This window comes from Oryctolagus cuniculus, chromosome 8 (assembly GCF_051225735.1).
Source record: "Oryctolagus cuniculus isolate XC-2025 breed Fujian yellow rabbit chromosome 8, ASM5122573v1, whole genome shotgun sequence".
Taxonomy (NCBI): Eukaryota; Metazoa; Chordata; class Mammalia; order Lagomorpha; family Leporidae; genus Oryctolagus; species Oryctolagus cuniculus.
This window is the reverse complement of record NC_142874.1, coordinates 147,654,307-147,680,008: the sequence shown is the minus strand read 5'-3', so window position 1 is coordinate 147,680,008 and position 25,702 is coordinate 147,654,307. Positions and strand designations below refer to the sequence as shown.

The following is a 25,702-nucleotide window of genomic DNA, read 5'->3' as shown; positions in this document are numbered from 1 at the left end:
AGAACACGGAGCTGTGACACTAGGGACCCGGAATATGCAGCCGAGAAATGAGGGACCTGGAACACGCAGGCAAACCATGAGGGACCTGGAACACGCAGACAAGTTGTGAGGGACTTGAAACAGGCAGTTGTGATGTGAGGGACCCAAAACATGAATCCTGTGTGCATGTGTGTGTCTGTGTCTGTGTGCACATGTGTGTGTATGTGTGCGTGCATGTCTGTGTGTCTGTGTGTATCTGTGTGTATCTGTGTGTGTCTTTGTGTGTCTGTGTATCTGTGTGTGTATTGTGTGTGTGTATGTGTGTATCTGTGTGTGTCTGTATATGTGTGTGTGTGGTGGGGTGGTGATGCTGGGACACGGTGCCCTTTTCCCATATGACAGGAGGTTGGCAGGTCCTCCCTGGATATACAAGCTCTCCATCATCGAGACCCAGGGCCCGTGGGTGAGCCCTGGGAGCGGCACCCCGCGTGGCCAGGATTCCGTGCAGGAGGCGAGTCTCCACGTGGGACACCATGAAAAGTCTTTCACACGGCAAGAGCCCGCCAGGAAAGCCTGGAGGCTGAGAGGCAGAGCTCACAGCCCTGAGCTTGGCGCTCCTGCGGGGGAAGAAATAGTGGCAGCCGTGACAGAGTGTCCCAGAAGGTGGGGAAGGGACACCCGCTCACAGCGCCCTCTGCCTGCAGCTCCTGGGCCTGTGCGCCCCACACAGGCTCCTGCTGCTCTGCCTGTACCTGTTGGTCTGGCCGACCGCCCCTGCTAGCAGCCAGGTGACCAGGAGGAGTTTGTAGACGCTCAGGGGTTTTTGTGTCGGCAGTGTCTGTGTCAGGTAACTTGCTGTGGTCCTTCTAAATAGTGGGGTTGTGAAGAACCGAGCCGTCTGTGTGACCTGGTGGGATTCTGCCGTGCAGGTGCCAGCTTGCCTCCTCCAGGGGTCAGTAAGCACCAAACGTGTCTGCAAGGGACTTTTGTCAGCCTTCCCAATTGGGATTTTCTTCTCTTAAATATTCATTTATTTGAAAGGCAGAGTTACAGAGAGGAGAGGCAGAGGCAGAGGCAGAGGCAGAGAGAGAGAGAGAGAGAGAGAGAGAGAGAGAGAAATCTTCCATCTGCTGGCTTATTCTCCAGATGGCTGCAACAGCCGGAGCTGCGCCGATCCGAAGCCAGGAGCCAGGAGCTTCTTCCAGGTCCCCAGTGCGGGTGCAGGGGCCCAAGCGTCTGGGCCATCTTCTGCTTTCCCAGGCCATAGCAGAGAGCTGGATTGGAAACAGAACAGCCAGGACTCGAACCGGCACCCATATGGGATGCCGATACTGCAGGCAGTGGCTTTACCTACTACGACATAGCGTCGGCCCCTCCAGTTGGAATTTTCTAGAACACAAGTCTGTGGGGAGCTGTGACCACAGCAGTCAGGTCAACACCCATGTTTGTTCCAGACCCTGAACCACGGCCACTTTCTGAGAGCTGGCAGCTGCCAGGGCCCGACCAGTCCTTGCAGAAGTGCCGATCACAGCCACAGGGAGGCGCCACCTCTCGAGTGTGGGACAGGGGATGTTGCGCGGGCCTGGATGTGAGGGAGTGAACCCTGGCGCACTGCCACCCAGCTGTAAGTGGGACAGCACAGGTCTCTGGCAGTTAAATCCAGATCTGTGCGGTCCACACCCCGGCCGGGCGTGTCCACGGGACGTGAACCAGGCGTGTCCACGGGATGTAAGATGAGTCGGTGGAAGAGATGCGGGCACTGCTGCGTGCTGCAGCACCGTTCCCAGCAGCCAGGGCCGGGAATCAGCCGGGTGAGGACGATGTTTACGCACACTGGCACCATCCTCAACCCAGAAAGGGACCTCTGGCTCCTGTTACAACCTGGGTGCACCCGGCAGGGGCTGGGCTGGGCGAGGTGAGCCAGGTGTAGAGGGCCCAGCAGCCGCACAGCCCTGCCTCTCCATGGGCTCTCCGTGGACATGGACGCAGAGGGGACGGTGCTGGCCTGGGCCCGGGCAGGGGTGGGATGGTGCTGGCCTGGGCCTGGGTAGGGATGGGTTGGTGCTGGCCTGGGGCCGGGCAGGGGTGGGACGCCGCACAGCCCCGCCTCTGCGTAGGCTTTCCATGGATGCAGAGGGTGGGATGGTGCTGGCCTGGGCCCGGGCAGGGGTGGGACGCCGCACAGCCCCGCCTCTGCGTAGGCTCTCTGTGGATGCAGAGGGTGGGATGGTGCTGGCCTGGGCCTGGGCAGGGGTGGGACATGGAGGGCACAGAGTCTGTTTCGTGCAGGACGAGTGAGCTCTGGAGCTGTGTCCCGAGTCTGCGCGCGCTCCTGCCCCTGCTCTGGGTGAAGAGGAAGCAGACGGGGCTGCTGCCAGAAGTGAGGCGGGGTGGGGGGAGAAAGCGCCCGGGCTCCTGCCCCTCGCCCATCAGGGCTCGGCTGTCCCTCTGGTTCCTGCTGCTGCCCGGGCTCCTGCCTCTCGCCCATCAGGGCTTGGCTGTCCCTCTGGTTCCTGCTGCTGCCCGGGCTCCTGCCTCTCGCCCATCAGGGCTCGGCTGTCCCTCTGGTTCCTGCTGCTGCCCGGGCTCCTGCCCCTTACCCATCAGGGCTCGGCTGTCCCTCTGGTTCCTGCTGCTGCCCGGGCTCCTGCCCCTCGCCCATCAGGGCTCCTCTGCCCCTCTGGTTCCTGCTGCTACGCGGCCTCCTGCCCCTCGCCCATTAGGGCTCCTCTGTCCCTCTGGTTCCTGCTGCTGCCCGGGCTCCTGCCCCTTACCCATCAGGGCTCGGCTGTCCCTCTGGTTCCTGCTGCTGCCCGGGCTCCTGCCCCTCGCCCATCAGGGCTCCTCTGCCCCTCTGGTTCCTGCTGCTACGCGGCCTCCTGCCCCTCGCCCATTAGGGCTCCTCTGTCCCTCTGGTTCCTGCTGCTGCCCGGGCTCCTGCCCCTTACCCATCAGGGCTCCTCTGTCCCTCTGGTTCCTGCTGCTGCCCGGGCTCCTGCCCCTCGCCCATCAGGGCTCCTCTGCCCCTCTGGTTCCTGCTGCTACGCGGCCTCCTGCCCCTCGCCCATTAGGGCTCCTCTGTCCCTCTGGTTCCTGCTGCTGCCCGGGCTCCTGCCTCTCACCCATCAGGGCTCGGCTGTCCCTCTGGTTCCTGCTGCTGCCCGGCCTCCTGCCCTCACCCATCAGGGCTCCTCTGCCCCTCTGGTTCCTGCTGCTGCCCGGGCTCCTGCCCCTCGCCCATCAGGGCTCCTCTGCCCCTCTGGTTCCTGCTGCTACACGGCCTCCTGCCCCTCGCCCATTAGGGCTCCTCTGTCCCTCTGGTTCCTGCTGCTGCCCGGGCTCCTGCCCCTTACCCATCAGGGCTCCTCTGTCCCTCTGGTTCCTGCTGCTGCCTGGGCTCCTGCCCCTCACCCATTAGGGCTCGGCTGTCCCTCTGGTTCCTGCTGCTGCCTGGGCTCCTGCCCCTCGCCCATCAGGGCTCGGCTGTCCCTCTGGTTCCTGCTGCTGCCCGGCCTCCTGCCCCTCGCCCATCAGGGCTCGGCTGTCCCTCTGGTTCCTGCTGCTGCCCGGGCTCCTGCTCTTGGCGTCCAGGTAGAGATCCTGGACCCCGCTCTGCCTCCGGACACAGGGAGTGGCCCAGCCGCCAGAGACCGAGGCCTTTCTCTCTGGGAGTTTGGTGCTGCAGCTGGGGAGGCTCCACTTCCTCCTGACCGCCCCTGACCTGGCCCTCCTGCTGCTCACAGGCACACAGGCCCCAAGCATGGCGGGCATCGCACGGTCAGCTTCTCCAGCTGCGAGGGAGATCTGGATGGGGCTGCTTCCTTCTGAAAGGAGAAGGCGGCCCTGTTGGCTCAGGCTCCTGGGGAAGCCCCGCCTTGCCCTGGAGGAGGCCGAGGGGCTCTGACCTGGTGCGGGTGTCCCACCTGGTGCAGGTGTGCGGTGGGGGAGCTCAGGTGAGGGCCTGGGGCACAGCTCACAGCCAGAAAGCCCTGCTGATTCCAGGGAGGAGGGGACTCCCAGCACAGCTCGGAAAGGGGCCCCTCCGCCTGCCATGCCACCCCCACGCACCCCCGGGAGCTGCTACGAGCCTGGCCCCTGCCTGGGTGCGTCCCCACACCTCGCCCCCATTCCAGCCTGCAAGGAGTCAGGGGGTGTCACCCCGCGGGCCGGGCTCTCGGGAATCCCGAGACCCCTCGCCAAGGGCTTTTGTGGCCGCCCTTGCTGTTGAAGGAGCCACACAGCCCCTTCCTTGTTTGCCACACAAGACTCCATTGAGCCGACAGCCCCTGGATTTTCAAACCGCTCACGGGGATTTCCATGGAAACGGGCAGCGTCCGCCCGTGAGAAAGGTCAGAGAAACAGGGCAACAGTGTGAGGGCGCTGCGACCGCGGCCCTCCTGCCCGGGCCGTGTGCGGCAGCCTGGCTGGGAGTCGTGCTCACACAGCTCCTGACTGGCAGGTGCCCTGTGGCTCCGCAGGTCCTGGCTGCAGCCTGAGGCTCCGGCCCTGGTTCTCTGAGCCGGAAGTGCCTCTGGCAGAGACCCCTGCTCTGCTGCTCCATCTCAGTGCAGGCCCCGTCCTGCAGGGTGTGTGCTGGGCGCCATGGCATCCCCTGCTGCCCCGAGAGCTCAGGCGTGTGGCCGCGGCGTGTATGCATGTGGTACCTGAGGCTCCGACCCTGGTTCTCTGAGCCGGAAGTGCCGCTGGCAGAGACCCCTGCTCTGCTGCTCTGTCTCAGTGCAGGCCCCGTCCTGCAGGGTGTGTGCTGGGCGCCATGGCATCCCCTGCTGCCCCGAGAGCTCAGGCGTGTGGCCACGGCGTGTATGCATGTGGTACCTGAGGCTCCGACCCTGGTTCTCTGAGCCGGAAGTGCCGCTGGCAGAGACCCCTGCTCTGCTGCTCTGTCTCAGTGCAGGCCCCGTCCTGCAGGGTGTGTGCTGGGCGCCATGGCATCCCCTGCTGCCCCGAGAGCTCAGGCGTGTGGCCACGGCGTGTATGCATGTGGTACCTGAGGCTCCGACCCTGGTTCTCTGAGCCGGAAGTGCCGCTGGCAGAGACCCCTGCTCTGCTGCTCTGTCTCAGTGCAGGCCCCATCCTGCTGGGTGCCGTGGGTGTCCCCTGCTCTGCTGGCCACTGCACCAGACGCCCACCGTGGCTGCCCAGGCTCACTCATGTGGCCTCATGCGCCGTGGGGTGGCCCAGTTGAGCTGATTGGCGAGCTCGGGGTTTGGTTTGCTCTCGGAGAGAAGGCTGGGATCTGCCCTGGGCGATTTCCAGGGCTGGGTCCACCTTGTCACGGACCACAGCTGTGCTGTGCGGTGGGCTGTGGACCCTCCTCCTTTCTCACAGGTGTCAGCCCCTGTGAGCTTCAGGTTAGGGATGGGGCAGGCGTGGGAGGTTAGGAAGAAGCCACACCCCGACTCCCAGCCCTGCTGGCCCCAGAATCTGGGCGGTGCGGGGGCTGCTCTTGGTTCCTGCTCCTATGTGAGAGCTGCCAGCTGCTCTGAACAGATCCCACCCCCACTGACCTAGGGCCTGCCCACTGAGGGCCCAGACCTACCAGCTGCCCGTCGTCAGCCCAAATTCCCGTTGGCGCTGCGTTCCTGGCCTTGGTCCCTCTCCCTGTCTTGTCTCTGTCACTGCCCACCCCTCTGGCCAGGACAGGGTAGGCCCACGGGGTCTGCTCCCACCTGTGGGAAGCGTGGGCGACATCTCCGTGAGATTGCCAGTGACCGGTGGACTCCCAGTGCAGAGCTGCCCTGGGGGTGCCTGGGCCCTTCTGTTCCTGTCCTTCGGCCACAGACCTGCTGCACTGGGCAGAGCTGCCACTGCTTTCTCCTTTGCCCCAGCCCCGCTCCTGCCTCTCACAGCAGCAGGCAGACAGCGGCCACTGCCTCTGTCTGGCAGGTGGGGGGCTTCCACTGCAGGAGAGACCAAATCACAGCCCCTCCCCAAGTGCTCCAGTGGAGAACAGGGGCAGAGCCAGGGAGGGCCCTGGGGAGAGGCGCGGGGCCTTCAGTCGCTGCTCAGGCCCGCGCCCGGCCTCCCGCGCCTCGCGCTCACCCAGTTCAGGGCACAGGCCGGCGCATTTACAACAGGGCCACACCAGGCACTCACTTGACTTCCCTAAAGCTTGGGCAGTGCGACTAAAACCCTGCTTTTCCTGAGTGAAAGCTGGCTCTGCTGTGGCCTGGCTGATTGACAAGGGGCACCTCTGGGCAGGGGCAGGCTCTGGTGGGGCTTGGCTGATTGCCACAGGGCTCCCCTGGGCAGGAACGGGCTATTTGGTGGGGCTTGGCTGATTGGCAAGGGGTATCCCTGGGCAGGGGTGGGCTCTTTGGTGGCACTGGTTCTTCAGCCACGGGGGATCTCAGGGAGTCCACGCAGCACTGGTCCCTCAGTCACAGGGGATCTCGGGGAGTCCACGCAGCACTGGTCCTTGAGTCACAGGGAATCTTGGGGACCTCACGCATCGCTAGTCCCTGAGTCACGGGGGATCTCAGGGAGTCCACGTGGCACTGGTCCCTGAGTCACAGGGGATCTCGGGGAGTCCACGCGGCACTAGTCCCTGAGTCACGGGGGATCTCAGGGAGTCCACGTGGCACTGGTCCCTGAGTCACAGGGGATCTCTGGGAGTCCACGCAGCACTAGTCCCTTAGTCATGGGGAATCTCTGGGAGTCCACGCAGCACTGGTCCCTGCATCACGGGGGATCTCAGGGAGTCCACGCAGCACTGGTCCCTTAGCCACGGGGGATCTCAGGGAGTCCATGCAGCACTGGTCCCTTAGCCACGGGGGATCTCAGGGAGTCCATGCAGCACTGGTCCCTTAGCCACAGGGAGTCCACGCAGCACTGGTCCCTTAGCCACAGGGAGTCCACACAGCACTGGTCCCTTAGCCACAGGGGATCTCAGGGAGTCCATGCAGCACTGGTCCCTTAGCCACGGGGGATCTCAGGGAGTCCACGTGGCACTGGTCCCTGAGTCACAGGGGATCTCGGGGAGTCCACGCGGCACTGGTCCCTGAGTCACGGGGGATCTCAGGGAGTCCACGCGGCACTAGTCCCTTAGTCATGGGGAATCTCTGGGAGTCCACGCAGCACTGGTCCCTGAGTCACGGGGGATCTCAGGGAGTCCACGCAGCACTGGTCCCTTAGCCACGGGGGATCTCAGGGAGTCCATGCAGCACTGGTCCCTTAGCCACAGGGAGTCCACGCAGCACTGGTCCTTGAGTCACGGGGAATCTTGGGGAGTCCACGCGGCGCTAGTCCCTTAGTCACGGGGGATCTCTGGGAGTCCACGTGGCACTGGTCCCTGAGTCACGGGGGATCTCGGGGAGTCCACGTGGCACTGGTCCCTGAGTCACGGGGGATCTCGGGGAGTCCACGCGGCACTGGTCCCTGAGTCACGGGGGATCTCTGGGAGTCCACGTGGCACTGGTCCCTGAGTCACGGGGGATCTCTGGGAGTCCACGCAGCACTGGTCCCTGAGTCACAGGGGATCTCGGGGAGTCTACGCAGCACTGGTCCCTGCGTCACGGGGGATCTCAGGGAGTCCATGCAGCACTAGTCCCTTAGTCATGGGGAATCTCTGGGAGTCCACGCAGCACTGGTCCCTGCGTCGCGGGGGATCTCAGGGAGTCCACGCAGCACTGGTCCCTTAGCCACAGGGAGTCCACACAGCACTGGTCCCTTAGCCACGGGGGATCTCAGGGAGTCCACGCAGCACTGGTCCCTTAGCCACGGGGGATCTCAGGGAGTCCACGCAGCACTGGTCCCTGAGTCACGGGCAGTCCACGCAGCACTGGTCCCTGAGTCACGGGCAGTCCATGCAGCACTGGTCCCTGAGTCACGGGCAGTCCACGCAACACTGGTCCCTCAGCAGACAGAACGTCCACCCTGCCGCCGAGAGCGCACATTCGCTGTGCAGCACAGGCTCTGTCTCCTGCGATGCTAGTGTAATGTTAAAGTGAGTTTGTTTTCACGTGCGCTTACTCACAGAGTAGGTTAGCAGGAGGAAGACATAATTTGCTCTCCCACTGCCAGCCCAGACGTCAGATTGTTGGCACAGCCAGTTGAGAAGCGTGGGCACCCCTCCGGCTCGCCAGCCATGTGTTTCAGAGCTGGTGGGGGGAGACGTGGAGCGGAGTCTCGCCACGCCACAGTGCCGGCTCGGGTTGTCTGTGATGGGTACCTGTGCAGTGTTTGCTGGTGACCTTGATGACTGGCGATAACATCGTGACACAAGTTACACTTGTCCTCCAAAAGCAAGGACTTCCGGCAAAGGGCTCATCTGTGGGGCAGGGTACCCAGGGCAGAGGGGGAGACTGTGTGACCCTAAAGGGTCGGCAAGACACTTCCTGGTGATGGAGCCATGCTGAGCAACAGGGAGCTCGGCTGCAGGCTGTGCAGACACTGTTCTGGGGAGCAGTGGGGTGTTCTGCGGGTGTTGGAGCTGTGGGCCATCCAGCTGTTCTGAGGGGATGGGGTGTCCTGAGGGGATGGGGTGTCCTGAGGGGGATGGGGTATTCTGGGGGGGATGGGGTGTCCTGAGGGGATGGGGTGTCCTGAGGGGGATGGGGTATTCTGGGGGGGATGGGGTGTCCTGAGGAGGATGGGGTGTCCTGAGCGGGATGGGGTTCTGAGGGGATGGGGTGTCCTGAGGGGGATGGGGTATTCTGGGGGGGATGGGGTGTCCTGAGGAGGATGGGGTTCTGAGGGGATGGGGTGTTCTGAGGGGATGGGGTGTCCTGAGGGGATGGGGTGTCCTGAGCGGGATGGGGTTCTGAGGGGATGGGGTGTCCTGAGGGGGATGGGGTGTTCTGAGGGGATGGGGTATTCTGGGGGGATGGGGTGTTCTGAGGGGATGGGGTGTCCTGAGGGGATGGGGTGTTCTGTGGGGATGGGGTGTTCTGTGGGGATGGGGTATTCTGAGGGGGATGGGGTGTCCTGAGGGGGATGGGGTTCTGAGGGGATGGGGTGTCCTGAGGGGGATGGGGTGTTCTGAGGGGATGGAGTGTCCTGAGGGGGATGGGGTGTTCTGAGGGGATGGAGTGTCCTGAGGGGGATGGGGTTCTGAGGGGGATGGGGTGTTCTGGGGGGATGGGCTGCTCTGAGGGCTGAGGCGTTCTGAGGCAGGCTGGGATGTTGTGAGGGGTGAGGAGCTAGGCTCAGGAGTGCTGAGCTGCTGTGAGGGGTGTGCGAGTCGTTCTGCAGGCTGACTGGGAGAGGTTACTTGCATCTACACATGTACTAAAATTCAAAGCACTGCTCAACAAAACTAATTTTATTGAATAATAATTGCATAAAAATAGATGCTGACAATTATTAATAGAATACTTAAAATTTAATTACAAGGTTGTGTATATAGAGTCTATCATCAAAACTTTATAAAAATAAACATGTATTAACAGAAAAAATATTTTAAATTATGCACATACTATAAGGACGTGGAGTTGATATGCGTAACTGCTGGAGTGTTTTTGCCTCCTTTTGTGCAACTTCAACTTTACTTTTTCTAGATGAGCGATAAGGTATGTAAACACGTAATCATGTCTGCAACATACCATACCTGTTAATTACACGTGGTTGTGTCACTCAGTGAAGCATGAAGAGTGTAGATATGTGTATCTGAAACATTTGTATTGAAACGCACAGACCTGTCTTTCATTCTTACACATATAACATCTTCTATATCATATATACATGTTTAGCTATCTGTGTTTCTAATATATAGAATGTGTGTGTCACATGCTCACAGGGACAGCTGTCTTTCCTTCTGACATGTATGTAATACCTGCCACACATGCATGGGGATAGCTGTATTTCTGACACATGTATAATATCTGTCACATGCACACATGGACAGATGTCTGATACATGTATGTGTGTCACACGGGGCAGCTTTCTTTCTGACATGAGTAATATCTATCACATGCACACAAGAACACCTGAAATGTTAGTCTATGTGTCACATGCACACAGGGATAGCTGTCTTGCTGATATGTGTAATATCTGTCACATGTGCACAGAGGGACAGCTCTCTGACACACATGTAGTATGTTACATGCACACAGGAACAGCTCTCTGACACATGTGTAATATCTATGTCACATGCACACAGAGACAGCTGACATGTGTAGTCTGTGTCACATGCACATGGGGACAGCTGTCTCTGACACACGTGCCCGGGGACAGTTGTCTTTCTGACATGTGCACGGGGACAGCTGTCTCTCTGCCACACATGCATGGGGACAGCTGTCTCTGACACACATGCCCAGGGACAGCTGTCTTTCTGACATGTGCCTGGGGACAGCTGTCTCTCTGCCACACGTGCATGGGGACAGCTGTTTCTGACACATGTGCCTGAGGACAGCTGTCTCTGACACACGTGCACGGGTACAGCTGTCTGACACACGTGCCTGGGGACAGCTGTCTCTCTGACCCACATGCCCGGGGACAGCTATCTCTGACACACGTGCCTGGGGACAGCTATCTCTCTGACACACGTGCCTGGTGACAGCTGTTTCTGACACACGTGCCTGGGGACAGCTGTCTCTGTGACACACGTGCACGGGGACAGCTATCTCTGACACACGTGCCTGGGGACAGCTGTCTCTCTGACACACATGCATGAGGGCAGCTGTCTCTCTGACACACGGGCCTGGGGACAGCTGTCTCTCTGACACATGTGCCTGGTGACAGCTGTCTGACACACATGCATGAGGACAGCTGTCTGACACACGTGTGTGGGGACAGCTATCTCTGACACACGTGCCTGGGGACAGCTGTCTCTCTGCCACACGTGTGTGGGGACAGCTGTCTCTGATACACGTGCCTGGTGACAGCTGTCTGACACACGTGCATGAGGACAGCTGTCTCTGACACACATGCACGGGGATAGCTGTCTCTGACACATGTGCCTGGGGACAGCTGTTTCTGACACACGTGCCTGGGGACAGCTGTCTCTCTGACACACGTGCCTGGTGACAGCTGTCTCTGACACATGTGCATGAGGACAGCTGTCTGTCTGACACACTGCCTGGGGACAGCTATCTCTGACCCACGTACCTGGGGACAGCTGTCTTTCTGACCCATGTGCCTGGGGACAGCTGTCTCTGACCCACGTGCCTGGTGACAGCTGTCTCTGACACACGTGCGTGGGGACAGCTGTGTCTCTGACACACGTGCGCGGGGACAGCTATCTCTGACACATGTGCCTGGGGACAGCTGTCTGACACACGTGCCTGGGGACACCTGTCTCTCTGACCCACGTGCCTGGGGACAGCTGTCTGACACACGTGCCTGGGGACACCTGTCTCTCTGACCCACGTGCCTGGGGACACCTGTCTCTCTGACCCACGTGCCTGGGGACAGCTGTCTCTCTGACACACGTGCACGGGGGCAGCTGTCTCTCTGACACATGTGCACGGGGGCAGCTGTCTGTCTGACCCACGTGCCTGGGGACAGCTGTCTCTGGCCCACGTGCCTGGGGACAGCTGTCTCTCTGACCCACGTGCCTGGGGACAGCTGTCTCTCTGACACACGTGCACGGGGGCAGCTGTCTCTCTGACTGTAGTATCTCCAGCCCTGAAGGTGGAGCAGGCCACACGGTTGGCAGGGTCCCTTGTTGAGCTTCACTGAGATTTCCAGACGTCAGCCTCAGATCCTCACGCGGGTGCTGGGGCCGAGAGCCTGCCTGGGGCCAGGCCCCACCACGGGCGCTGCTGGCACACGGAGGCCAGGAAGCTGTCATTTTATTCCATCAGAATGCGTCTGCTCTGCCTGGGTGTGAACTCTGGCCTCTTCTTGCTGGCTGTGGGACCCAGGCAGGTTTGGACCACATACGGCATCAGAGCCTGGGTTTGGGCACGGCCTGAGTGTGGGTCCTGCCTGCCTGTCATGTATGGCCGCAGGCGTCTTCCCTGCCAGTGAGGTGGGAAATGGGAGCCCACGGTCTGCTGTGGGCCGCTGCCCACTGGGCACGCGGTGAGTTCTCAGTGTGGAGCTGCGCTCGCTGGGGCAGGCAGACCACGGGGCACACGTTATTCCACTGACCTAACCCACTGCAGGTAAACCATTTCTGTTCCATTTGAACGGAGACTGGACATTGCCTAAGCCCAGTTACTGGAAATTTGTTTGAGAGTAAATGCCTTACTGACAGCCATGACATCAACAGTGTTTAAGAACCACTAGAGTGGCAGAACATCACCGAAGCCATGTTGGGAGACATTCCGCCAGCATCCCTCCAGGCTGGCTGGGCACGAGAGACACAGGGGACTGCTGAGCGCTCCCAGGTTGGAGGCAGCCCGGACAGGATAGGGGAGGAAGGGCGGCGAGGACGTGGGTTCCGGTGTGGCGGCCACACAGCTTCCTGGCTGTGAGCCTGGTGCCAGGCTCGGGCATGACATTGACCTCCAGGCTCGCTGCATGAGGGGCCTCTGTCTGTGCCGCCTTTGCAACTTTTCTCCAAGTCTAGTTTCTTTGAAAATAAAGGTTAGAAGCGGGAGGGCGGCAGAATGTGTGGAAATGGCTGCTATAGATCATTCCGCGTCCCTCAGCACCGAACGCCCTGAAGTGGGATTCCGGCATTTCCGCCCCGAAGTGTTGGGGCGACGTGGCCTCAGGGCAGCGGTCTTCCTCTCTTGCAGACAAGGTGTACATGGGCCCAGGGCAGCTGTACCAAGACCTCCAGAACTTGCTGCACGACCTCAACGTGATCGGCCAGATCACTCAGCTGATAGGAAACCTGAAAGGGGTCTATCAGGTAGGCCGCGGGGCACCTGGCTGCGAGACCCCGGTGTCCCGGCTGAGGTCCCTGTGTGCGTGGTCGTGTCGCCAGGCTGCACCTGCTGGCTGGGAGGGTTCACCCCGCCTGTAAGAATCACCCGGCCGATGGGGCTTCAGGTTTCTTCTCCTGCAGGCACAGCTGGGTGTCAGTTCTGTCCCAGCAGAGGCTCAGCGGTGCCACAGCCAGGCCTGACCGGGCCTCTGTCCCTAGACAGATGCAAATGTTTTCTGTCCCTAGACAGATGCAAGTGTTTTTTGTCTCCCGGGAATCTTCACGCTACAGTGTTGCTTTCCCTCCTGCTGCGATGATGCTCCGATACTCCTGCCTTGGACGCCACTCAAATGTATTTATTTCCTTTGCAGAACTTAAACCAGGCGGTCGCCCACGACTGGACAGCAGGATTGCAGAGGCTTATCTTGAAGAAAGAAGATGAGATCAGAGCCGCTGACCGCTGCAGGATCCAGCTGCAGCTCCCGGGCAAGCAGGACAAGTGAGCAGGGCCCGGCCAGCGCCGCCTTGTCACAACGTCCACATTCGCGGTTTGGGGGCTGCTCCAGGCCGGCCGGGCACGTGCTTCCGCTTCGGCCAGGGGAGCGTGTCCTGGGACGCGACTGAGGGCATGTGTGCGTTTCCTGACAGGTCCGGGAGACCCACGTTCTTCACGGCCGTGTTCAACACCTTCACCCCTGCCATCAAAGAGTCCTGGGTGCACAGCCTGCACATGGCCAAGCTCGCGCTGGGTAAGCTGTGCCTGATGGGCAGGGCTGAGGCACACCCACGTGAGGGGTGCATACCCGTGAGGATGAGATCAGGCTCGGGACACAGGCCTGGCCGGAAATAGCGCTCTGCCCGCCTTTAACCTGCAGGGCTGCGTGCTTAGACGCAGGAAAAGTTAACCCCACACCAGTGAGTCTGAAGCAGCTGTCGTGATGGAGGCACGGTAGGAGCCAAGCCGTGGCGTGCCTTCACGGCAGCAATGCAGCAGGCGCACTGGACAGCTGTGTGAGCCTGTGTGCCGTGGCGGGGACAGGTGGGCCTCGTGCCGGGTCCAGCGTGGGTCTCTGACGGGCAGCCTGGTCCTCACTGCTGCCTGTCACACGGCATGTAGTGCGCTAACTCACACACACGCAGAGGTGCTGCCCGAGCACGCTGGGGTGGCGCACTGTGGGCATGCGGATGTGTGTGTATGTGCATGTGCTGGTGAGTACGAATGCATTTGTGCATGTGCATGTATGTGTGTGGATTTTTGTTTGCATATGTATGTGTGTGTTTGGGGTGTGTGTGTATGTGTGGGATATGTGTATGTGCACATGTGTATGTGTGGGGTGGGCATGTGTGCATGTGCGTGTGTATATGTGTGCTTGTATGAATGTACCTGCATGTTTATGTGTGTATTGTGTGTTTGCATATGTGTGCATATATGAGTGTATGTTGTGTGTACACATGTGTGTGGATGGATGTATGTGTGATTGTGAATATAAATGTATTTGTATATTATGTGTGTATATATGTGTATTGTGTGTTTGGGGTATGTGTATGTGTGTATGTATGTGTGTGTATGTGTTTGGGGTGTGTGTGTGTATATGTGTACGTGTATTATGTATGTATGTGTGTATAGATGTGTGGGCTGTGTGTATGTTTGTGTGTATGTGTGTTTGAGGTGTGTGTATGTGGGTATATGTGTATGTGTTTGGGGAAGGTGTGTATTGTGTGTGCATGTGTTTGAGGTATGAGTGTATGTGTGTGTATATGTATGTCCATGTATTGTGTGTGTATGTGCATTTGTGTGTATGTGTGTATGTGTGTGGGCTGTGTTTGTGTATGTGTATGTATGTGTGTGGGGAAGGTGTGTGTATTGTGTGTGCATGTGTTTGGGGTGTGAGTGTATGTGTATGTATGTCCATGTATTGTGTGTATGTGCATTTGTGTGTATGTGTGTGGGCTGTGTTTGTGTATGTGTATGCATGTGTGTGGGGAAGTTGTGTGTGTGTGCATGTGTTTGGGGTGTGAGTGTATGTGTGTATATGCGTGTGCGTGTATTGTGTGCATATGTGCATTTGCGTGTGTGTGTATCTGTGTGTGTACAGACCCATCACGTGCACACTATCTGACCCGTTGGCTGTAAATATCAGGCAGGACCGAGGCGCCGCGGCTGTCTCTCCCGCGAGCTGCACCTGGACACGGTACTGCCCCTTCGCTGCCCTGTGATTAGTGCTTCGTCATGCTGGGTCGGGTCACAGTGACTCAGCAGCCCTGGAGAGGCCCCGCAGGGCAGAATCAGCTGACTGTGCAGCTCGGCCCCTCCGTCTTTACGTTAGCCAGATGATCTTCCGAGCTGGGGGACGAGCTCTGCATTTCTCTGCACACCTGCACCGCCCAGAATCACATGCTGTCTAACACATCCACTGCGTGTCCACCTTTCCAATCTCAGCCTTGACAGCAGAACTAAGCAGAGGCAGGAAATCAGAAATCAGACCTACCCGGCTGACCCAGTCTGCACGGTGGCAGTCCAGGAGCAGCGCGGAGGGTGCGGGGTCCCACGGAGGTGGCCTGCGGCACTCTGCAAAATAAAGCAATGGGCGTGAGGTGCACCCGAGAGCAGATGGCGCGGCTGTAGTACTCCGTTTACAAGCAGGGCATCAGTGGCGTTGTGGCACCGGGGAGCCACGGGTTTCTGTGGCGGCCGAGCCCACATGGCCCTCGTTGCTTCTTTCTTTCCTCACAGAAGAGGAGAACCGCATGGGCTGGTTCTGCGTGGAGGACGACGGTAACCAGATCAAGAGGGAGACGCACCCCCTCCTCGTGGGACACACGCCTGTGATGGTGGCCAAGCAGCCGGAGTTCAAGGTGCCCTGTGCGCCCTGCGGGATCCCCGCCTCCTCCAGCTGGCGCCCTGGGGGCCCTGAAGGGGGCATCGCCCCAACCCCGCCTCCCCGGGCCAGTGCTTCCCAGGGGAAGTTCACCCACAAGCGGTTTCATGCTGCTCGGCCGTTGTCCTGGGCGCAGGCCCCTGGGGCTGACCCTGCAGGACACTGGGCCGTGAGCTCTGCTGCTACAGCCCAGGCATGGAGACCTGCTGGCTTCTGCCGGCTCCCTGGGGTGTGGCTGGGCAGAGTGCCCCCTCCCCTGGCCTGGTGTCTGCCTGCAGCGCAGGGTGGGCAGGAGATGGGCTTGGTGACGTCTGCAGAATGGTCGGTCCTTTTAAATGATATTTATTTACTTATTGGCAGCGCAGAGTTAGAGGGGGGAGACACAGAGAGAGAGAGAGAGAGAGAGAGAGAGAGAGAGAGAGGGATCGTCCATCTGCTAGTTCCCTCCCCAGATGTCCACAATGTCTGCAGCTGGGCCAGGCTGAAGCCAGGAGCCTGCATCTCCTTCCAGGTCTCCCTCGTGGCTGCAGGGCGCATCTTCCACTGCTGTGCAAGGTGCATTAGCAGGGAGCTGGATGGGAAGTGGAGCAGCCAGGACTTGAACCTGCGCCCATATGGGATGCCGTGTTGCAGGCAGCAATTTAACCAGATGTGCCAGGATGCTGGCCCTTCGGTGGCTTCGGGACCTGTCTGTAAGACTAAGTCAGGGCCGGCGCCACGGCTCACTTGGCTAATCCTCCGCCTGCGGCACTGGTACCCCAGGTTTCTGTCCCGGTTGCTCCTCTTCCTGTCCAGCTCTCTGCTGTGGCCCAGGAGGGCAGTGGAGGATGGCCCAAGTGCTTGGGCCCTGCACCCACATGGGAGACCTGGCTCCTGGCTTTGGATCAGCACAGTGCGCCGGCCATGGTGGCCATTTTGGGGGTGAACCAGCGGAAGGAAGACCTTTCTCTCTGTCTCTATCACTGTCTAACTCTGCCTGTCAAATAAAAAAAAAAAAGACTAAGTCAGGACACCGTGAGCTCTGGCTGCTCTGTGGCTGCACTGACCCTCGGAGCCCGGGTATCTCGCCGGCCCCCGGGACTGTTCCCTGTGACACCTCACAGCACAGCCCGGGCAGCGAGGGCACAGGCGGGCAGGGACGAGCCGTCCCTGGGCTGTGCTTCTGCCTGGGGCTTCCCCTCCTTGTGTCGCTGCCTCCTGGTGGGTGAGGGGACCCAGAACACGACCCCAGCAGCAGCCCCTTAGATGTCCCTGTAGGACATCAGCCCTGGGATGTCCACCTGAGTCCCCTGCCCGTGCTGCCTCCGCGTGTGACAGGCCAGGCCCCAGGCTCTGGGGGCACGCGGAGCCCGGGAGCCACGCAGTCCCTTGATGCCTGCGTCCACTCTCCTCCTGTCTCAGATCGAATGTGCTGCTTACAACCCTGAGCCGTACGTCAGCAACGAAAGCCAGCCGGACCCCTGCTCGGCCGCCCGCGGCTTCCTGTGGGTGAGCTGCTGTGTCCTGGTCCTGGTCGTGGTCCTGGTCGTGGTCGACGCGCGTTCACGGGAGCCGGAGCTGTGGCCAGCGTGGCGGGGGGCTGCCAGCGCTGTCCTCACACAGGGGCAGGGTCGGATGCCATGAGAACATTTGCTCTTTTCTTTCTCGTGTAAGACTCTCCCAGCTTAGATTGAGTCCAGACCCGGGCCGCTGATCTCACACGAGGACCATCTGAGGACTGCTCCCGGTTTGGGGGTGACGCTCCCTGTTTCCCCCACTCCCCGGGACCTCGCTGGCCTCTCACAGTGGCAGCCCAGCGGTTAAAGTTAGTTTGTCCCCTGGGAAGTCCAACATCTGGGTGGGGCTCAGCGGCAGCCGGCCTCTCTGCTTCCTGTCGGGGAGTGACCTGGGGTCTCGGCCTCTCCTTCCGCCCCGGAGCCCCCTTCCCTTCCTGGCCCTCCTCACAGCCCCGTGCCTATCCCAGACTTCGGCCCTGGTGCCTGCCTCCAGGCTCACTTCTCCCGCTCCGGGTTGGTCTGCGTCCTCGGTAGGTGTTGTTGGAACCTCCTGATCAGCTGGCTGGTGTTTTGTTTGTGCCGGCCTGCGGGTGAAGAGGTGGCCCAGTCCCCGCGGGGTTTGCGTTTGCAGAGCGCTGTTTCCCATCCAGCTGGTTCTGTAGCCGTCAGTACTTCCCGGGGCCCAGCTCTGGGGTTTGCATGGGCGCCCATCCCCAGAGAAGCTCAGGCAGGCTCCTGGGCTGCGTGGACCCAAAGCAGAACCAGTCCCAAAATAGGTGGGAAGAAGAGCCGTGCGCTCACCAGGCACTTGTCAGCTGACACCCCGCAGTTAGCGTCTGGCAGCCGTGGGAGGCGCTGGCCACGCAAAGACCCAGACACTGGGATTCCAGAGCCCAGTGCCCCTCCTCGTCCGGTGTCGCACGCCGGGGACCCACTGCGGGGCCGTTCCTAATGAGTGTCACTGTTTGGAAGACTTGGGCCCTTGGATAAGCTCTAGCCCCAGAGGGAACGCATTTGCGTCATCTGCTTCCCAGAATCGCGTGTGACAGGCCGTTACCCTTGTGCAGCGATGGGTTTGTGTTTTTTGAAGCATGTAGCTTTCTGAAGGTTGAACGTTGTGCCCCTGTTAATACGTAATTCTATATGTTGAGTAGAGTATCTTGAACAGAAAGGAGGCTGTGTGAGCCGGCTGTGTGTCCCCACCTGCTGTTCTTGCGTTTCCCATGGGAAATCGGTGCTGGCCGTTGCTCTCATGGAGTGGGGCGTGGCGTGGTGGGGTGTGGTGTGCCATGGTCATTGCCCTCTCATGGTGGGGTGTGGCGTGCCATGGCCATCGCCCTCATGTGGTGGGGTGTGGCGTGCCATAGCCGTTGCCCTTGTGTGGTGAGGCGTGGTGTGCTGTGGCCATTGCCTTTGTGTGGTGGGGTGTGGTGTGCCATGGCCATTTTGCCCTCATGTGGTGGGGTGTGGCGTGCCGTGGCCGTTATCCTTGCATGGTGTGGAAGCGTCCGTGTGTGGCCTCATCACTTGTCCCCCTCGACTCCTCTGTCCAGATCGGAAGCTGTACCCAGCAGATGGGTCAGATTGCCATCGTCTCCTTCCAAAACACGGCCCCCAAAGTCATCGAGTGCTTCAACGTGGAGTCCCGGATCCTGTGCATGGTGTACGTCCCCGTCCGGAGCAACCACACGCAGCCCAGCACGGCCCCTGACCCTGAGCCTGCAGCCCCGAGAGCCGCGGACGTCCCCACCGTCTGTTTGGGGACGGAGGAGGGAAGGTAGGATCTGGTCACTGCGCCTGAGCAACCCGCGTCCGCTGGGTCCGTGGACGGTGGCCAGGCAGCCAGCAGCAGGAGGCTCGCTGGCCCCGTGTGTGGGAACCGTGGGACTCGGGGGGCAGGGTGCACTGGGAAATCACCAGGAAAAGGTAGTCCTTTGGGGGGGCGGTTTCAGCCCCACCACACTATCTGCTTCCGAAATGTCTTATTTATACTCCTGCTTTTTAAAATAGCCCAGTCCTTCCTTACTGAGGGAGAAAACAGCCATATCTGTGTTAGAATCACCTGTTGACAGGAAAGTTGGGACGATCGTCCCCACGACGGGTCCCACACAGATGGGAAGAGCTAACGTTTTTATAGCCAAGAATTCCCTTTCAAAATGAAAGAAACTGGGGGCTGGCACCATGGCTCACTTGGTTAATCCTCCGCCTGCAGCGCCGGCATCCCTTATGGGCACCGGGTTCTAGTCTCGGTTGCTCCTCTTCAAGTCCAGCTCTCTGCTGTGGCCCGGGAGGACAGTGGAGGAAGGCCCAGGTGCTTGGGCCCTGTACCCGCATGGGAGACCAGGAAGAGGCACCTGGCTCCTGGCTTCAGATGGGCGCAGCGCCGGCCGTTGCGGCCATTTTGGGGGTGAACCAACAGAAGGAAGACCTTTCTCTCTCTCTCTCACTGTTTATAACTCTACCTGTCCAAAAAAAAAAAAAAAAAAAAAAAAAAGAAAGAAATCAAAGCGGTCACAGGGACTGTGGAGGTGCGGCCAGGCGCGGGGGAGGGGGGCCCGCCGCGGTCCTCCTGGTAGGCGCACCTGCCGCCTTCCTGGGAATGGCCCGCTCACCGCGTGTGTCTCTCCTTGACAGCATCTCCGTCTACAAAAGCAGTCAAGGCTCCAAGAAGGTGAGGCTGCAGCACTTTTTCACACCCGAGAAGTCCACGGTCATGAGCTTGGCCTGCTCGTCTCGGGGTCTGTACGCCGGGCTCGTCAACGGGACTGTCGCCAGCTACGCCAAGGCTGCAGGTGAGGGCGCCTCTGGCTCCTGGCTGACCCTGGGGCGGTGTCGACCTCGTGTCCCCTGTGGGCCTTGTGACCTTCTCCTTCCCAAAAGGGAGGCCTTTGGGGACACCCCGCACCCCACAAAGCGCCTCCTGCTGCCCTCAGACACTCCTGCCCTGTTACTGTTCTCCTTGGAGCCTGGAGGCCTCCAGGACAAGCTGCGCCGGGTCACTGCATGGCCAGCCGTCCCCACATGGGGCAGGACTCCTCTGTCCCCACGTGGGGCTGTGCTCTGGTCCCTTCTGGCCTGGGCATCCCTGGTGGCCCTGGTGTAGCCCCCAAACCCTCTCTAGTCTTCCTCATCGTGCACGGCCCCAGCTCTGCAAGGCTCCTGGGAAGACAGGAGAGACCGCCGTGGAGGCGTGGGCCACCTCGCTGTGCTGTGAGCCCCTTGGCCAGTGTGCTGCCCGTTCCTGGGCTCTGTCCAGCCTCCTGCACCCCGATCCATGACTCTGGTGCAGGCGGCGCTGCTGGGGTTCCGCTCTCTTGAGCACTCCCCGAAAGGGGTTTTCGGCTTCCTCTCTGGAAGCCTGCCTTTTGAGGGGTCACCTTGCTGCCTCAGCCCTGCTGGCCCAGTCTCCCGGGGACGGTGCTGCCACGCCGGAGACGAGCCTGGAGCCTGCCCCAGGACGCCGTCTCACTGCAGACCTGTCCAGGCTCAGCTCATCAATGCTGTGGCCCCGAGTCCAGTCCCCCTGGTACCCGACAGGAGTCTCAGGGACAGCGTTCCCAAGACGGGGTCTGAGGGTCTTGCCCGTGAATGCTGCTCTGGGGACGGGACTCGGTCTGGGTCCCACCCCCGCCCCACGGCCCCATGTCTAGATCACCCACCCACAAGCTCCACTGTTCCTGGCCCCCTGCCCCCTGCCCCCTGCCCCCTGCCCCCTGCCCCCTGCCTGGATCCCCGGTCCCCTGCAGCCTCATTCCCGCTCTCCTGCAAAGCATGCGGTCTCTTTCTCTCTCTCCCCAACCTGCAGCAGGCGGCCCTGGCCCCTCGGCCATCTCGGCCGTCCCAGCTGGCACCTTGAGCCTTGCCATTGCTGGCTCCGGGCACTTCCCTTCCCATCCCCCCTGGGGGCCCAGGCTGACCTGGCTCCCATCCGTGCCTCCCTCTCTCCAGTAAACCTCAGCTGGCTCCCACCTCCCTTTCTCTCTCTCTCTCCCTTTCCCCCCCAACCCCTTCTCCCCCTCTCTTTCCCTCCTTTCTCTCCCGCCAGTAAACCTCACCTGTCCCTGCCCCCCCCCAGCTGGCCTCACTGGCTCCCGCCCTGCTCTGGTCCCTGCCCCACCCCCAGCTGACCTCACTGGCTCCTGCTCTGGTCCCTGTCCCCCCCAGCTGGCCTCACTGGCCCCTGCTCTGGTCCCTGTCCCCCCCCAGCTGGCCTACGGGCTCCCGCCCTGCTCTGGTCCCTGCCCCCCCCCCCAGCTGACCTCACTGGCTCCTGCTCTGGTCCCTGTCCCCCACCCAGCTGGCCTCACTGGCTCCTGCTCTGGTCCCTGTCCCCCCCCCAGCTGGCCTCACTGGCTCCTGCTCTGGTCCCTGTCCCCCCCCCAGCTGGCCTCACTGGCTCCTGCTCTGGTCCCTGTCTCCCCCCCAGCTGGCCTCACTGGCTCCCACCCTGCTCTGGTCCCTGCCCCCCCCCCCCAGCTGACCTCACTGGCCCCTGCTCTGGTCCCTGTCCCCCCACCAGCTGGCCTCACTGGCTCCTGCTCTGGTCCCTGTCCCTCCAAGCTGGCCTCACTGGCTCCTGCTCTGGTCCCTGCCCGCCCCAGCTGGCCTCACTGGCCCCTGCTCTGGTCCCTGTCCCCCCCAGCTGGCCTCACTGGCCCCGCCCGTGCCTCTGTCTCCCCGTTAGCCCCTTGATTTCCATTCTGCCGGTGACCTTGCTTTCTTCAGTGTGACCCCCCCATTCCCATATTCCATCTTGACACCTGCTGCCAGCCCCTCGCTGGTCCCCTCGGACGCCCAGACGCACCAGTAACGGCGATGCCACGTTCTCGTAGTTCCTCGTCGGACACGGTTTCCCTGTGTGTGAAATGTTGCCAGAGTTCTGGTTGCTGGGTTCTGGGTGCTGCTCGGCCAGGGAGTTCTCCCTTTCTGCTTGGGTCCCTGTCTCCAGCCTTACACGTAACAGTGAATTTATCCAGGGGTAAGGTGCACACGCGTGGGGGCTGGAACTACAGCAGCCGCGTGCAGCTCCTGCGAAGCCACCCCACCCTCACCGTGTCCCCGCGGAGCCGCTTCTCACATCTGCGGTGCCAGCTCGCAGCCAGGTCACCTAGGCGGAGCTGGGCCATCAGGCTCTGGGAGGTGTCAGGTAGCACAGGGCGGCCCCTTCCGTCACAGGGTCACAGAGACACCCGGGAGCCACGGCCCGAGAGGCGCCAGCAGCCGCGCTCCTGGACAGCGCTCTCGGTGTCTGTAGGAGGCACAGCTCAGGCATCGGAAAACAGAGCTGCCGCTGGACGTCAGCGCTGACCCGAGGCCGTGTCCGAACTGGGTTAGCCGAGCTCACTCGGCTCCTGTTCCAGAGGAGCTGCCGTCAGCCGCATGGCGTTGGCCGTCCCAGCAGGCAGTGCGGGTCTCCCCCAGGTCAGGGACCCTGCAATCAGGGTGGGGGTGGGGTCTCCCCCAGGTCGGGGACCCTGCAGTCGGGGAGTGGGGTCTCCCCAGGTCAGGGACCCTGCAGTCAGGGGTGGGGTCTCCCCAGGTCAGGGACCCTGCAGTCGGGTGGGGTCTCCCCAGGTCAGGGACCCTGCAGTCAGGGGTGGGGTTTCCCCAGGTCAGGGACCCTACAGTCAGGCAGGTGTGGGGGTCTCCCCCAGGTCAGGGACCCTGCAGTCAGGGGTGGGGTCTCCCCAGGTCAGGGACCCTGCAGTCAGGCAGGGGGTGGGGGTCTCCCCAGGTCAGGGACCCTGCAGTCAGGGGTGGGGTCTCCCCAGGTCAGGGACCCTGCAGTCAGGGGTGGGGTCTCCCCAGGTCAGGGACCCTGAAGTCAGGGGTGGGGTCTCCCCCAGATCAGGGACCCTGCAGTCAGGCAGGTGTGGGGGTCTCCCCAGGTCAGGGACCCTGCAGTCAGGGGTGGGGTCTCCCCCAGATCAGGGACCCTGCAGTCAGGGGTGGGGCCTCCCCCAGGTCGGGGACCCTGCAGTCAGGCAGGTGTGGGGTCTCCCCCAGGACAGGGACCCTGCAGTCAGGGGGTGGGGGTCTCCCCGAGTTTGGGGACCCTGCAGTCAGGCAGGTGTGGGGGTCTCCCCAGGTCAGGGACCCTGCAGTCAGGGGTGGGGTCTCCCCCAGATCAGGGACCCTGCAGTCAGGGGTGGGGTCTCCCCAGGTCAGGGACCCTGCAGTCAGGGGTGGGGTCTCCCAAGGTCAGGGACCCTGCAGTCAGGGGTGGGGTCTCCCCAGGTCAGGGACCCTGCAATTGGGTGGGGGTGGGGTCTCCCCCAGGTCAGGGACCCTGCAGTCAGGGGTGGGGTCTCCCCAGGTCAGGGACCCTGCAGTCAGGGGTGGGGTCTCCCCAGGTCAGGGACCCTGCAGTCAGGGGGTGGGGTCTCCCCAGGTCGGGGACCCTGCAGTCAGGGGTGGGGTCTCCCCAGGTCAGGGACCCTGCAGTCAGGGGTGGGGTTTCCCCAGGTCAGGGACCCTGCAGTCAGGTAGGGGTGGGGTCTCCCCCAGGTCAGGGACCCTGCAGTCAGGGGGTGGGGTCTCCCCAGGTCAGGGACCCTGCAGTCAGGGGTGGGGTCTCCCCCATGTCGAGGACCCTGCAGTCACACAGGGGGTGGGGTCTCCCCAGGTCAGAGACCCTGCAGTCAGGCAGGGGAGGGGTCTCCCCAGGTCAGGGACCCTGCAGTCAGGCAGGTGTGGGGGTCTCCCCCAGGTCAGGGACCCTGCAGTCAGGGGGTGGGGTCTCCCCCAGGTCGGGGACCCTGCAGTCAGGGGGTGGGGTCTCCCCCAGGTCGGGGACCCTGCAGTCAGGGGGTGGGGGTCTCCCCCAGGTCGGGGACCCTGGAGTCAGGGGTGGGGTCTCCCCCAGGTCAGGGACCCTGCAGTCAGGGGTGGGGTCTCCCCCAGGTCAGGGACCCTGCAGTCAGGGGTGGGGTCTCCCCTAGGTCGGGGACCCTGCAGTCAGGGGGTGGGGGTCTCCCCCAGGTCGGGGACCCTGCAGTCAGGGGGTGGGGGTCTCCCCCAGGTCAGGGACCCTGGAGTCAGGGGTGGGGTCTCCCCAGGTCGGGGACCCTGCAGTCAGGGGTGGGTTCTCCCCAGGTCGGGGACCCTGCAGTCAGGGGTGGGGTCTCCCCCAGGTCGGGGACCCTACAGTCAGGCAGGGGGTGGGGTCTCCCCCAGGTCGGGGACCCTGCAGTCAGGCAGGTGTGGGGGTCTCCCCCAGGTCGGGGACCCTGCAGTCAGGGGGTGGGGGTCTCCCCCAGGTCGGGGACCCTGCAGTCAGGGGGTGGGGGTCTCCCCCAGGTCAGGGACCCTGGAGTCAGGGGTGGGGTCTCCCCAGGTCAGGGACCCTGCAGTCAGGGGTGGGGTCTCCCCCAGGTCGGGGACCCTACAGTCAGGCAGGGGGTGGGGTCTCCCCCAGGTCGGGGACCCTGCAGTCAGGCAGGTGTGGGGGTCTCCCCCAGGTCGGGGACCCTGCAGTCAGGGGGTGGGGGTCTCCCCAGGTCGGGGACCCTGCAGTCAGGGGGTGGGGGTCTCCCCCAGGTCAGGGACCCTGGAGTCAGGGGTGGGGTCTCCCCAGGTCAGGGACCCTGCAGTCAGGGGTGGGGTCTCCCCAGGTCGGGGACCCTGCAGTCAGGAGGTGGGGTCTCCCCCAGGTCGGGGACCCTGCAGTCAGGAGGTGGGGTCTCCCCCAGGTCGGGGACCCTGCAGTCAGGGGTGGGGTCTCCCCCAGGTCGGGGACCCTGCACCCATGGAGCACGAGGCTCTCAGAGAACACCCTGCTTCTACTCTGCAGCCAGGTGTCCCCATGCGACGTGGAGGCTGCGTTGCCTCTAGGGCTGCTGGAGGCAGGTGGGAGGCTCTTAGACCTGTGCGTACACACACCTGTGGATGAGGGTATGTGTTTGCTGTGGGAGTGTACATGGAAGCATGCATGTCATGTGTGTGCATGTGTGTGCATGCATTTGTGGGTGAATTGTGGTTGTGCTAGTGTGCTCGCACGTGTGTGTGAGTGTGCATGCATGCATTTGCCTGAGCATGGAAGTGTGTGACCACATGGTGTGGACCCAGTGTGGACACTGCAGTCTTCATAAAGGAAGTCCGATGTCCGTCAGGGCTATAAGGGGCTGTCCCGTCAGGCCTTTCAGCCTGATGGCAGGTGGCCGCGTTGTCCCTAAGGCTGGTGAGGCCTTTCAGCCTGATGGCAGGTGGCCGCGTTGTCCCTAAGGCTGAGCCGTGACTGGAAGTGTGCCTCACAAGCCACAGCTTGCAGCCTTGCCCTCAGCCCCGAGGGTGGAGAGGAACTTGTGTGTGCGCAGGTTCCTCTTTCTAAACCCAGAGCCGAGAGGTCAGAGCCGGCCCCTGTGCCCTGTGAGCAGGGCAGGCTGATTCCCCAGGAGGCCAGAGGCGCTCGGGCTTAGAGGCGTCCTGCCCCTGGCCTCGGCCAGCCGCATTTACTGCGGGGCGATTACTGCAGGCATTTCTGAAACTTGTGTTAAATCCTTTTTGTAAATGCTGTTTTTTTTTTTTTTTAAGATTTGTTTATTCGAAAGTCAGAGGGTCAGTGCTGTGGC

General features: G+C 61.8%; 1 protein-coding gene across 5 annotated transcripts in view; it reads left to right on the top strand.

The window, feature by feature from the left end:
• The window catches only part of ARHGEF10 (Rho guanine nucleotide exchange factor 10), a 118,120-nt gene that overhangs the window by 71,963 nt on the left and 20,455 nt on the right, over window positions 1-25,702 (top strand). For all 5 annotated transcript variants that reach the window (XM_070047238.2, XM_070047239.2, XM_070047237.2 and 2 more), the window contains 7 exons: window positions 12,627-12,742; window positions 13,129-13,256; window positions 13,406-13,506; window positions 15,492-15,613; window positions 17,038-17,124; window positions 18,686-18,909; window positions 19,767-19,924. In XM_070047238.2, coding sequence (XP_069903339.2) covers window positions 12,627-12,742; window positions 13,129-13,256; window positions 13,406-13,506; window positions 15,492-15,613; window positions 17,038-17,124; window positions 18,686-18,909; window positions 19,767-19,924 — 936 coding nt within the window. The remainder of the gene's footprint in view (window positions 1-12,626; window positions 12,743-13,128; window positions 13,257-13,405; window positions 13,507-15,491; window positions 15,614-17,037; window positions 17,125-18,685; window positions 18,910-19,766; window positions 19,925-25,702) is intronic.